Genomic DNA, 12,935 nt, shown 5'->3' on the forward strand with positions numbered 1-12,935 from the left:
GAAACTGGCGCCATGGTTTTTTTGCTTGGGTTCGCAGATGATGCATTCTTAACTTGCTGATTCGAGTGCTGGCTTTATTCCTTGCGGCGGACACCAGCATCAATTGCAGTCGAAAATAGTAGGCGTTTCTCTGGAAGCGAAAGAAGGTACCAAACGGGCTTGGTGGCGTTTCTTGACTAGAGTGCCCCTGGCGGCCACTCAAGGGCGTGCCAAGTGCATCGTCGATACAGGGCCAGAATTCACGGCCTCCTGCTATCCGAGTACATCAACCTTTTCTACATCAAACTACACCCGAAAACAACACCGTGTCCCCGGCCTGATATCCAGATACGCCAATCTGACTGATTCGTCGGTGGTACACCCATACAAGCTTCACATGACATCACGGCTCACTGCATCATTTATACAATCACCAGGATCTCACCATTCCTACATTCACGGACGTCCACGATACGTCGTGAATTCCATAATGGCAGCAACAAGACGCTCATCACGGCTGAGTGCCCAGTCAGACGCAAAGCCATCATCCCCGCAGCCAGAAGACCAGACTGCAAATTCCACACAGAATAACCGAAAGCGCAAGGCTTCAACATCAAAAGCAACAGCACCAGTCACACCCACAAAGCGACGGACGGAACGTATTCAACCTGTACCACCATCGACACCAACACCCAGCGCAGCAGGAGCTATTGCCGAGCCAGCAGCAAGCACGAAGCCTCGGACTCACCCAACAATTGCTAGATTAGCTGACCCCCTTGCGACCAATGCGACGCTCTTGTCGCCAGAGACGTCGAGGGTCGTGGCATTCAAGGACATAGATCTAGGGTCGCCATCTAAGAAGCCCGGTACGAGGATCACTACGGAAAATCTACTCGATGTCGCATGTGCGCATCTAATCAGCGTGGACGAGAGGATGCGGCCGCTCGTAGAGCGCAATCACTGCAAAGTATTCTCGCCGGAAGGGCTGGCCGAGAAGATCGACCCGTTTGAGAGTCTGTCAAGTGGCATCATCTCGCAGCAGGTTTCCGGCGCAGCTGCCAGGTCTATCAAGGCCAAATTCCTGGCGTTGTTTGACACCCGGGACAGGACGACGCGGTTCCCCCATCCGTCAGAGGTGGCCCCCGTGCCGGTTGAGACGCTCCGTACCGCGGGGCTTTCGCAGCGCAAGGCAGAGTATATCAAGGGCCTGGCGGAAAAGTTTGCGAATGGCGAGTTGAGCACCGAGATGTTACATGATGCCCCGTATGAGGAACTGGTTGAGAAGTTGATTGCAGTGCGGGGTTTGGGGAGATGGTCTGTGGAAATGTTTGCCTGCTTCGGATTGAAGAGAATGGATGTGTTTTCTGTCGGGGATCTAGGTGTACAGAGAGGCATGGCAGCATTTGTTGGAAGGGACGTGGCCAAGTTGAAGTCCAAGGGGGGCAAGTGGAAGTACATGTCTGAGAGGGAGATGTTGGATATATCGGAAAAGTTTGCGCCATACAGGAGCTTGTTTATGTGGTTGATGTGGAGAGTCGAGGACAGCTACACCGACGTGAGTACCCTGGAGTAGTGATGGCGTCATTGAATTCGGCATGCGGCTCCGAACAGCAGACGGGTTCTTCCGTCAGAATGACTCTGTTGCTTTTTTATCATGAAAAGGCAGTTTGTCCTTTCCATTGTCTCCCACGCCTTGGACTAGCATCCGTACATAATATTATTGTATGGGAGCTGGCAGGAGCTTGTTTCAGATATGTGAATTCCTCTCCCTGGAAACTAGGACTGTTGGCCAATATCTATCGAGGCGACAGTCTCAGCCGCCGTTTCGCGCGGTGATTGGGCCATTTGCGCATGGTTGGAAGAGCATTGAACGTTTCAACATGGACACCTTATTGCGATAGGCCTGCCATGGGACGCTGAGTCGTCGATCGCACTGCCGATCGAGACGAACCTTGAAATGGATGACAAGCACCGTGTGCATACTAGTTTTGAACCTGTACGTGAGATCTGAGAGTAACAAATGGAGGGGAGGCGAGGGGCATGTATTAATACTCGACGACTCATGACGCGAAGGGTGCTGCTGGCACAATACGACGCGGCCTCCAACGAGCTCCAACATTGTTGCAATACCAGCGGCAAGGGGTAGGCATTGATACTAGTAGTAGTAGACGTACCAGTACTATTTTTCTCGAGCATTCCTGGTCTACGTTTTAGCTTCTGCCAAGGTCCAGTCTTCCCGTCGAGCGTCCCAGACTCCGGGATCATGTCCAGGAACAGCTTGAACCGCTACCTCGTATTAATCAAGGCATGTGAAGCGAGCCCAGCGTGCATGTCTTCCCTACTTAGTATTGCCCCATTCCCTGTAGGCTCTTTGCCTCTGTATACATGTACATATGTATGCATGGCTTGAGCGGGTCGGAGTACAAAGGGCTCTGTGCCCTCTGAAGATCGGCCTGGAACACTACCAATGGATTAGATGCGAATACATCGTCATACAGGTTTTGGTGGCAGGCGGCTCATTGCCCTTGTTGCATCATGAGGTTTCCAGGCCTTTTGAGCGGGATGGGAATGCTGGTGAGATTACTCATATAATAGACCGCCTGATTTTGGCCAGGGTTTTAGGGGAAAAGCTGCCCATAATAATAATAAACAATCGGACCACAAGGGGCAAATCAACACCCAATGATAGATATTGGCATTGACTGTACAAGTAAGGAGCAAGACACTGGGCGTGTCTGGAGGAAACATGTTTCGAGCCGACCGTATGTATGTATTGTCAAATTGCCAGGTATCCGTAGCGAATTGCTGAATCTACTGCTCCGGACTAATAACCAGCGGCTATTCCGTATTTCCAATCACGAGATAGTAGCGCAAGGATGAGCCATTACTACGGCAGGTATGATATGCGGCGCAGCATGTTCGAGGACAATGTTAGTCCTTAAAGCATAGCAAACTTTGCTGATCTGGCCCGTTCTGATATGCTCCCTCACCGGCACTCTAGATATCATTTTTAAGGTTTATTCAGGTCAACTTCTCGCCCCGAAACAAGGATGAGCTGGGCTGGGATTGGCTCTGTTGGATCTCCAAAGATATTATGGAGTACTCCGTAGTAGTACGGAGTACGGAGAGGGACATACAGCTACACTGTAACAACCCCCCCTTTTTCCATTGGCACTAGAGCCAGACAATGAACTCTGCTCCAAAAAGTGCATCGCTCGAAATGAGATTGGACCATTGGGGTGATAGCAAAAGATCACGATGTGGCTGCGTGGCATCTTCTGCACAGTGAACGCGAAAGCGCCAAAAAGGAAGCCCAGTTCCCATCAATTGGCAATTGAATTTTTGTCGCAAAACATGGTGATGCGCACATACCAGCTTGCTCGAATACTGAAGGTTTATGAAGCGCATCGCCAACGCCACAGGGCGGCCTCGCAATCAGCACCATCGATTGCCCTCCGCCGTCCTCACTCGTGGGTGGAAAAAAGCGCATCTTCGCAGTGAAGGGGGCAATGCACACTTTTAGACGCTGTCGTTTGTATCGTGGTTTTACAATACAGACGTACGTAGTTGATTGTCAAGATAAGGAATCTCACTTGCCATTGATGCTTCCCACAACTGCAGCGCAATAGGGAGTACAGGCGATCCCAGGCAGACTGTACCGCTGGTTTGGAAACCTCTATGCGTTACGACAAGTCATGCCATCAATAGCGTCCCAGAACGAGTCAATACCAAGTTGCCCAGGTGTCGTCTTGAATGTCATTCACTCCCCCTGTCCAGTTGTCCGTAACGTGTCGTTGGACGTTGGACCTGCACCAGACATCGGGCGTGGCGCCCTGGGTCGCATCCCTTGGAAGCGGCAGCAGGAGCTTGAAGATGAGGAGATGGGCCGGGATGGTTCCATGCACTGTAGTATTGAAGTGAGTTCTGTATGCATGACCACCAGTACGGGGCAGTATTAATCTCGGTTTCTCCAGTTGGCCGTCATCTTTGCCAATTCCAATACTGCACCGGCACGAGGACGCGTATTGCAATCTTGGTGCGAAGGAGCTATCACCCCAATAACACAAGGTCAATTGCCGAGGGTCCGTGGATGACCCTGACTATCGACTCTGTACTGCAGATTTTGTCGCACGCGGCAACATTGCTCTAGTGAAGGCTGAGTCAAGATCTTTCTACGGGCCACGGTGCTCGCTCCCCTCTTCCAGTTGTACATACCTAGGTACCTATACCTTTTCGCCCTCCAACAACAATGCCAGTTACTGGTACGAATGTCACGAGCCGAACAACGCCCAGGTTGCCGTTTGGGCCGATGGTGGCGCTGGTGGCTGTGGAGCGATTGTGTGAGCCTCTGCCAGGCACCTCATCAACTCGTGTCCACGAGTGGAGTCATGGTGGGTGCATGGGTGTGTGTGAGAATGGACCGAGTGCGTACTACAGAGTACAATAGTACATATGCTCACATACTGTTCACCAACAACCAGCCTGATGCTCCCGGAAGCAGGCATTTTGGTGGTGAATGTGTTGTGAATTGACGGCGTAAACCCATAGACCTTAGTACGGAGAAGGCCAGGTACAATGTCTCCACGGTCGACGCCAGATGGACATGCAACTCCACCCCCTCTGGCAAACAGCGGCCTAAGTTGCCAAGTTTGCGGGATTGGCATCCAATTGCTAAAGCACGGCACCCAAAGGGAGGGTTGAAAGTGCATGCCACACAACCGCCATCCCACACCCCCCTTTTCGCCACAGGTCCCAGCGTGGATGGCTTTGGTCTGTGCCGTTCGGGCCATGTCGATGGGACCTGGTATTATGGTCTTGTTTGGGGAGCAGCTCGTCCAGGTTGTTTGGCCTGTCCACGGTCCACTTGGTTGAAGCCGGCGAGGACCAGTAGAAGAAGAAAAGACCTGGGTGTGTTTCCTCCTTGTCCATGCATCTTCCTCCTCCTTCTCTTCCTCCCGCCGTCGTCTTTCGTTGTCGTCGCCGTCGTGTCATCGTTTCAAAATTTCGATTCCTGCCGTTCGTTCGCTAGGTTCCTTATCGCCCTTTTTTTTTAATACGTGTCAACCTATTTCTTGCCCAACTCTTGAAGCCACTGGCAAGGCGGTATACTTACTTTTCTTTGACCTTGGAATCCAAGTTGGCAAGCAGAATTGACTTTGGACGGTACGTCTCGAACGTTGTTTCGGCATCGCACCCGCAGCCACATCTGTGGCTCCCTCAGTTTCCAATCCTCACAATTTCTATCTCCATTGCCTTTCGTACCTGCCGCCTTTGCTTCCCTCGCTCCCTCCTTCCCTCTTTCCCTAAATCAGTGTCCCATTCCCGGTGGCTGTCCTTTGCAAGTCGGTCTTGCCCAAACGCTCGTGCTCTCTCAGCAACCTCCTTTCGACACTTGCCTCGGGCTTCGTGACTTGGGTCGCGACTTGCGCCGTGAACGACACACCCAGCCAGAAAATCCTTCCTCGAATCTTGCATCATTGGGACGCAATCTGCTTCGACAAACATTCTTTGCCAGCTGTCGAAGCCCTTTTTGGACTGCAGCCGATAGAGTTTTATATACACCAGAAATCAATCAAAGTCAGCAACCGTTGAAGCCCTGAACATTCTATCCCCCAGCAATCACGTTTGCACGATCGCATCGTTCGCCACGTCACCGTCCGTATCAGTTGGTTACTAATAATTCTTTTGTAGATAAACAATGCATTCTGTCAAGCTTTTCTCGGCCGTCTTGGCTGTTGCTGGCGTCGCTTCCGGTGAGAAGCCCTATTCTCGCTTAACTCTTTGGACATCTTTCATGTTCTAATGATGAAACAGCTGCCACTACCTGCTCTAAGGACATCAAGGTTACCCAGCCCACACCCGTCATCGACTGCGATGTTGTCGACGCAGATATCATTGTCGACTCGAGCGTCTCGGGCAGCTTGAGCATCGAGGGTCCTAAACAAATCAAGGGTGACTTGATTATCAACAACGCCACGCAACTTGTTGGCATTACTTCGTCGTCCATCAACGCTATTGGGGGCACTCTTCGCTTGCAAGGTCTTCAGCTTCTTAGCTCTTGCAACCTGCAATCATTGAAGTCTGTCGAGAATCTGGAGTTGATTAATCTCGCCCAGCTCAGCGGGTTGACACTTGGTACCACTGGTGTCACCAAGGCTTCATCCATCAAGATTCAGGACACCTTCATCAGCGATCTTAGCGGCCTTAACGTCGCTTCCGCCGACAATATCACCATTGCCAATAACGGCCGCCTTAACTCGTTCGAGTCAAAGATCGAGAACATTACCTACACACTATCTGTTGTGGACAACGCTGGTAGCATGAAAATTGTCATGTCGCAGCTTCAATCCGCAGGCATACTCGACTTCCGATCCATCAAGAGCTTTGATGCTCCTCTCTTGGAGACTGCCAACCGTCTTAGCTTCCAGGAGAGCCCAGATCTGCTATCCGTTTCTGCCAACAACTTGACTCAAATCAAGGACTCTCTTACGCTGGACAACAACAAGAAGCTTGCTAACATTTCCTTCACTTCTCTGGAGAAGATCAACGGTGACATGACCATCCGCAACAACACTGCTCTCTTGAAAATCAATCAGTTTCCCAAGCTGAAGACGATTGGAGGTGCTATACTTTGCGCTGGTAGCTTTGACACGTAAGCATAAGATTCGGGTCATACCTGTTCTAATTGTGCCTTTTGTACTAACTGCATAATCTTGCAACAGTGTCGAGATGCCTGAGCTTAACGACATCAAGGGCGCCGTGACCGTGACTTCCACCACCGATATCTCCGACTTCTGCGGTTTCTTCGATGATCTGGCGAAGAAGAAGGCTATCCAGGGCAAGGAGTCTTGCACCTCCAACAACGCAAAGGCTAATGAGGGCGGCAAGGGTGGCACTTCTGGCGGTAACAAGACCGATTCTGCCGCCATGAGCCTTGGTGTCAACCACGCCTTGTTGGGCTTTGCCGCTGTTGCTGGTTTTGCGCAATTGATCTAAGACACCCGGATAGAAAAGTATACGACTTTAGTGATGTTGGCGTCGTTCAGCTGTTCTTCCACATATTTTCAGTCTTTTCTTTAACCGGTAGTGCGTGGTATATTCCCTGCCTCACCTGTAGAAGGGCAGGTTGAGGGCCCAAGACGAACATGGCCAGTGTACGTCTCATACATGCTAGGACTTAATAATGGATTGTATTTGATTCTTCTTGTAAAACGACTAGGAGTCATAATCCGTTACTGTTTTCCCTCTCGTGAATGACTTCCCACACCAGGACAGTCAGTCATTAGCGATACTAGTTCATACCAAATGAGTCAGTCAGCTTTGATCGTTTTGGACCTGTGCTAGCTATTTTTGGCCATAGAATACTGTCGGCCCAGGTACCAGAAACCTAAAAAATGTTCGTCGCCAAGCAACGGCAGTATGGGGTGTGCAGCATTCCAAAGGCGTGCAAATACAGACCGACCTAGTGACGATGCTTGTCCCGCAAGGACTGAGAGTTGTGGGCTGTGCCACCATCACAACCAGGGGTGAAGAACAGCACAATTATGACGTCCTTGTCTCTGTTTGTACTACGATGCCCTATGGCACCTTGATATGTTCATTTGAAGCACGTAGCCCCCATAACTGTCGCTTCTCTGGTTGACTATTGGAACAAAAGCGTGCATGGCATCTAGAACACGATGTTGGTGTTGCGAAACAATATCAGTGCACTGCCCATGACGTCGACATGACGCGTTACGGAGTGGTACTAGTGTATATATGAAACCGTTGTGTATCTGTAAGGCACATACGCCCTTTGGTATGTACTATCCTGATATACCAATGTGAGAAGATGTCACCGGACATTGTATATACTTTTCTCAAATGCTTCCGAATCATAGAATTTAGGTATTATCGTGTTGCCGTTGAATACACGACCATCTAGCTCGTTCACTGCCTGCGTGTCATGTTTAGCAGTTACATTTGGCGAAAGGACTTGGAATATAGTGCAAGATACATACTCGCAAAGCGGAGACCTGGTCTGTAAATTTTATGAATACTTGACGAGTAGGCTGATCAATATAGAGACGTTCCACACGGCCATACTGCAGCATGAGTTAGTGAATAGTTGCAGGGGAATGAGTTGTCATGGAGTGGGAATGCTCACTTTTTCTCCGCACTCCTCTCCGATTTCCTGTCCCAGGCCATCGGCAATCTCGGCCTGTAGATCGGGCATGTTCTCCAACATGTTCTGCAAGACGATAACGTCGCTCATGGCGCCGAACTTGCCGGCCGATTCTTTGCTCTTGGAGCCGATAATTCTGCCTTTGCCCCCGGGTTCTGCCCACCCGCCGCCGTCGGCATCGGCTTTCTTGCGGCGTTTCTCGACCTGTGCCCGGAGAGGGTTGATGATGCCGGTCTCATTGGCGCCGAGGCCGGTCCCTTGCGTCCAGCCGTATTTGGACATGAGGCGGTGGGCGAAATCGGCCTGGCCAGGACGATTTGAACGTTGCTGAGCCTCTGGTTCTCCGATTTCATCTTCGTCGTTGCCGCCGAGGGTTGGTGGTGGGGAGTAGGCATCGCCTTCTTCGCGAGAGTCTGTGGGTTGAGTGTAGTGGACTGGGGCACGAGATATGGTTGCCGAGTCTGCGGGTGGTGGAGGCGGAGGAAGCACGTCTGTTTGTGTGGGCGGTGAAGGCGGCGGTGGAGGTTGATTATTTGAAGACAAGGCCATGCGGCGGGCGTAGGCATCATCGGCGCTTTCATCTGGTGGCGGCGCTTCTGGTGGTGATTCAGGGGGTGGTGGTACGAAGGAGTATGAAGGGGGAGGTGCGAATTGGTCTGAACTTGAGTTAGCAATGGACATACAAAATGACGGTCACGGAGAGAAGAGCAAAACTTACTTGACGGCACTGGTCTCGAATCGTCGTCCTCATCGTCTGATATATCGCTTTCATCCGCTTTTTTCCTGTGACGATAGAGCAGTGCTTTCCACTCTCTCACTTCGTCTATCTTTTCATCACTTTTCAAGTACTCGTCAATGTTGGTTGGTCTAGCCGGATCATATATCTCATCCCAGTCTGTTTCGGCTTGGATCTGCTGCAGCTTCTTCTTCTTCTTCCGACCGCCACGCTGGCGCTTCTCACCAACGCCATAACGCCATTCATCTTCCTCCGTTGCGGCCCAGTCAGCAAGAGTACTCTTAGCGGGCTGCCCAGCAGTTGCGGCCGTTGAGGCCATCGGGGCATGGGGTGCTGATTGAGCTGCATTTGTGCTTAGATCCGCAGTGCCTACTGAGTTTGAAGCTGGTATTGGCTTTGGAAATGTGGTGCCTTTTGCCTTGGCTGCCTGTTTAACGGGGAGACGACGGATGGGCTGAAACCGCAGAGCTGGATCCAGAGACTTCTTGGCTTCGGCAGCCGATTCAGCTTGACCGTATAAGACTGGAGCGGAGGATATTGTGGCCTGGGGAGCCGGATCATTGGGATCCAAGAGGTTGTCATAGAGCGAGAATGGCGTCTTCGATGGCGGAGGAGGAGGTGGTGCAGCCATCGCGACTTTCCGGCGCCAATAAGCGCGGTTGCAGGTGATGAATATCCAAGTTGGCCTTTCAGCGATATTACGAATCAAGGCTGTGCGCCGTCATTGGAAACGCGAAGAGCTGGATTCTACAAAGGGATCTTCGATGCTCGTTTTGGGCGAAGTGAAAACCTGCAGGCGAATATTGAATCTTGAATATCACTTTCAGCCTTTGAGTCCTTCAACTTGGGTGTTGTGGCCCAGACGTCCAGTGCCAGCCGGATAAACGGCGGGTCGGGGTTGCACACGGTGACACAGAGACACAGCGCAGTGTTGCCAAGCGACCTGGGCATCAGTGTGCGAAGGTGCAGGTTTTGTAGCGGACCGGGATGTGGGCCAATAAGAAGCCAATAATTAAAAGATACTTATTTATATTAATAAATAATACAAGAATATAAGTACCAGTAAATATATATAAAAATACACTACTCTACTGTAATTAGATTTGGCAATAAAGGTATTAATAAGTATAGCGCGAAAGTGGGTCCGCTACATAGCCTGCACCTTCGCACACTCAATGGCATCAGAGGAACTGGCACGGGGACATCTTGAGCTTCTGTGCCCCGCCAAACCCCGCCAAAATTTCTACCGTCGTTGCGCTTGCCCCAAGCTGCTGGGTAGGGAAAAAATTTATTAGAGGATTGAGTTGACTCTCCTCTCTTTAGCTAACAGCATTGAATGACAGTGCCTTTTGTGTCAGCCTAGCCCCGTTTTGGGCAGGCACCACCTACCCCCAAACATTGCCTTCTTACATACAACATTGAACTTTCACCTTCTCGCCACTAGAGGACGCAGCAATTTCTAGAGTTGCCTATTTCACCACCAGCCCTCCCAGGCAGTTCTGACTTACGCCTTTGTTCTTTAGTTACCAATATATCGACTATCACCACACCCGACGGAGCGAGCGATTGGCCTCCCCACATTGATCTGGCGATAACAATCGATCTTGAACCAGTGTGGCGTCTATAAATATCTAAACATCTGTCGAATATCACTACGATCACAATGTCTGATCTTGCGAGCCGTATCACAAAGCCTGAAGAACCGGCCGCCGATGCCCCCAAGGACGATGCCCCCAAGGACGATGCGGCTGCTTCGAACGCGCAGGTTGATGGCGCATCCGCTGCCCTTGGTGGCTCTGCTCTTTACGAAGCCGATGGCGACGTCGAAGTGACCATTAGTGGTGCTGACAACGATGCCCCCATCTACTCAGCTGCCACTTGGGATGATTTGGGACTGTATGTGTGACATAATGGCACATAAGCTCATAGTTGGAATACTAACAAACCACTTCCGCCTAGGTCGGAGCAGATTCTCAAAGGCCTCCTCGCAGAGAACTTCTTGAAGCCTTCCAAGATTCAAGGCAAATCTCTACCGCTCATGCTAAGCAACCCTCCCAAAAACATGGTTGCCCAGTCGCAATCCGGTACCGGCAAGACTGTTGCCTTCCTCACAGCCACCCTATCTCGTGTAGACTTCACCCAACCAGAACAGCCACAGGCCTTGATCCTGGCTCCTAGCCAAGAACTTGCGGACCAGATCTACAGAAATATTCACACCATTGGGCGATTTATCGAAAAGCTCAAGGTTGCGCTGGCCATACCCGGGAGGATTCCTCGAGGCGAAGCAGTTCGAGCTAGTGTTGTAGTTGGCACTCCGGGCACAGTCTTGGATCTGGGCCGCCGCAAGCAGCTGGACTGTTCTAAGCTCAAAGTCCTTGTTCTAGACGAGGCTGATAACATGTTGGACCAGGCTGGTCTTGGCGACCAATGCCTTCGAGTGAAGCTTCGGTGAGTCCCAAACACCCTTCATGCGTACAGTAAACGTCTTGATCTAACTGAACAATCTTAGGCTTCTGCCACCTGACACCCTCGCGAGCATCCAGGTGCTTCTCTTCTCCGCTACGTTCCCGGCACGAGTAAAGCAGTACATTCCAAAGTTCGCACCGGATGCGAACAGTTTGATTCTGAAGACGAAAGAACTCACCGTCAAGGGCATCTCCCAGATGTTTATAGACTGCCCGGCGGAAAATGAGCGGTATGATGTTCTTTGCAAGCTGTATGGTTTGATGACCGTTGGACAGTCGATTATTTTCGTAAAGGTATGATACGTATGCTGTGTGACCAGGTAGTTGGATTGAGCACTCACAGTCAAACAGACCCGGAAGAGCGCCAGTGAAATTCAGCGCCGCATGGTGGACGATGGCCACAAGGTCACCGTTTTGCACGGAGAATTCGACAGTGGTGAGAGACAGCAGCTGCTCGCCAAGTTTCGCAGTGGGGAGAGCAAGGTTCTCATTACTACTAATTTGTTGTCCCGTGGTATCGACGTTTCTAGTGTCTCCATGGTCATCAACTACGACATTCCCATGAAGCCTGGACCAAGAGGCGAGGAGCCTGATGCCGAGACATATTTGCATCGCATTGGCCGAACTGGACGATTTGGCCGCATTGGCGTCAGTATCAGTTTTGTCTACGATCAGAGGAGCTTTGACGCCCTTAGTGCCATTGCTACACACTTTGGCATCGACTTGGTGAACTTGCCTACGGACGACTGGGACGAGGCTGAAGAGAAGGTCAAACAGGTTATCAAGAAGAACAGCGCACAAGCCAACTATGTCCCAAAGGTGGAGGATAACAAGGCTGATACTGCACCAGCTTCTTAGGGATGGCCAGGTACAGCAATGCCAATGACTACCTTTTGGTGAAAAAAAAAGTCTATTAATTGATCATTATCACGATGATAATGTATTGACCGGGTATTAGAGCAGTCGACGATGGGTTGCAATGGAAATTGGTTGCTAGTGCTGGCTCAGTTGAAAGTGGAGTGGAACAATGCATGCCGAGATACCAACATCAGATTTGAAGCAAACAAACAACACCAGAGAGGGCAATGATGTAACGATGAAGATATGAACTAATAGTTCCAAAAGTTAGCTGGTCAATACTATGACGATTCGACAAGATGTATGGCCGCTTTTCGCCACTCCACGATCGTGTGTGTTCTACGGATGCAAGTGTTCACGTCTTTCACTCACCGTAATGCCATCGTGGGGTTCGCAGGATTATTGACTGAGCTTGCAGGGCTAGTACATGTGCACTGTAGATTCCCGATGCAGGCTGCGGCCTTGCCTTGCCATGACCGAAGTCCGGCTGTGACGGTTGGCATTGACGGTTGATATTTGCCTGGTATTACCTTGCCATCTTGCTTCACCGCCGAGGCCGCACCACATATCTACAAGGGTCCCCAAAGCCGAGATACGTACGGAGTACTCCGTACTAGTACTTGGTCAATAAGCCAGCGAGGCTGTGGGAAAACAAAACGAGACAGATGCTGTGATCAGAATTGCGGTGACACATCTTGTACCTCTATTTTTTTTTTATGAGGCTGGTGTCGTC

General features: G+C 50.8%; 4 protein-coding genes across 4 annotated transcripts; 3 read left to right on the top strand and 1 right to left on the bottom strand.

Annotated features, from left to right (window-relative positions):
- Positions 1 to 469: 469 nt before the first annotated feature.
- On the top strand, positions 470 to 1,552 carry MAG1 (DNA-3-methyladenine glycosylase; the record flags this gene model as incomplete). Its single annotated transcript, XM_014689964.1, has 1 exon — positions 470 to 1,552. The coding sequence occupies one exon, from the start codon at positions 470 to 472 to the stop codon at positions 1,550 to 1,552; it is 1,083 nt and encodes a 360-aa protein (XP_014545450.1).
- A 4,125-nt stretch (positions 1,553 to 5,677) lies between these two features.
- Positions 5,678 to 6,975, top strand: meu10 (Meiotic expression up-regulated protein 10; the record flags this gene model as incomplete). Its single annotated transcript, XM_014689963.1, has 3 exons — positions 5,678 to 5,732; positions 5,794 to 6,631; positions 6,702 to 6,975. The coding sequence occupies 3 exons, from the start codon at positions 5,678 to 5,680 to the stop codon at positions 6,973 to 6,975; spliced, it is 1,167 nt and encodes a 388-aa protein (XP_014545449.1).
- Positions 6,976 to 7,813: 838 nt separating this feature from the next.
- DRT111 (DNA-damage-repair/toleration protein DRT111) lies at positions 7,814 to 9,510 on the bottom strand (the record flags this gene model as incomplete). The annotated part of the gene is made up of 4 exons (XM_014689962.1): positions 7,814 to 7,915; positions 7,980 to 8,063; positions 8,126 to 8,799; positions 8,862 to 9,510. The coding sequence occupies 4 exons, from the start codon at positions 9,508 to 9,510 to the stop codon at positions 7,814 to 7,816; spliced, it is 1,509 nt and encodes a 502-aa protein (XP_014545448.1).
- A 1,032-nt stretch (positions 9,511 to 10,542) lies between these two features.
- On the top strand, positions 10,543 to 12,202 carry DBP5 (ATP-dependent RNA helicase DBP5; the record flags this gene model as incomplete). The annotated part of the gene is made up of 4 exons (XM_014689961.1): positions 10,543 to 10,775; positions 10,839 to 11,327; positions 11,389 to 11,638; positions 11,696 to 12,202. The coding sequence occupies 4 exons, from the start codon at positions 10,543 to 10,545 to the stop codon at positions 12,200 to 12,202; spliced, it is 1,479 nt and encodes a 492-aa protein (XP_014545447.1).
- Positions 12,203 to 12,935: the final 733 nt, after the last annotated feature.

Source organism: Metarhizium brunneum, chromosome 4 (assembly GCF_013426205.1).
Source record: "Metarhizium brunneum chromosome 4, complete sequence".
NCBI lineage: Eukaryota > Fungi > Ascomycota > Sordariomycetes > Hypocreales > Clavicipitaceae > Metarhizium > Metarhizium brunneum.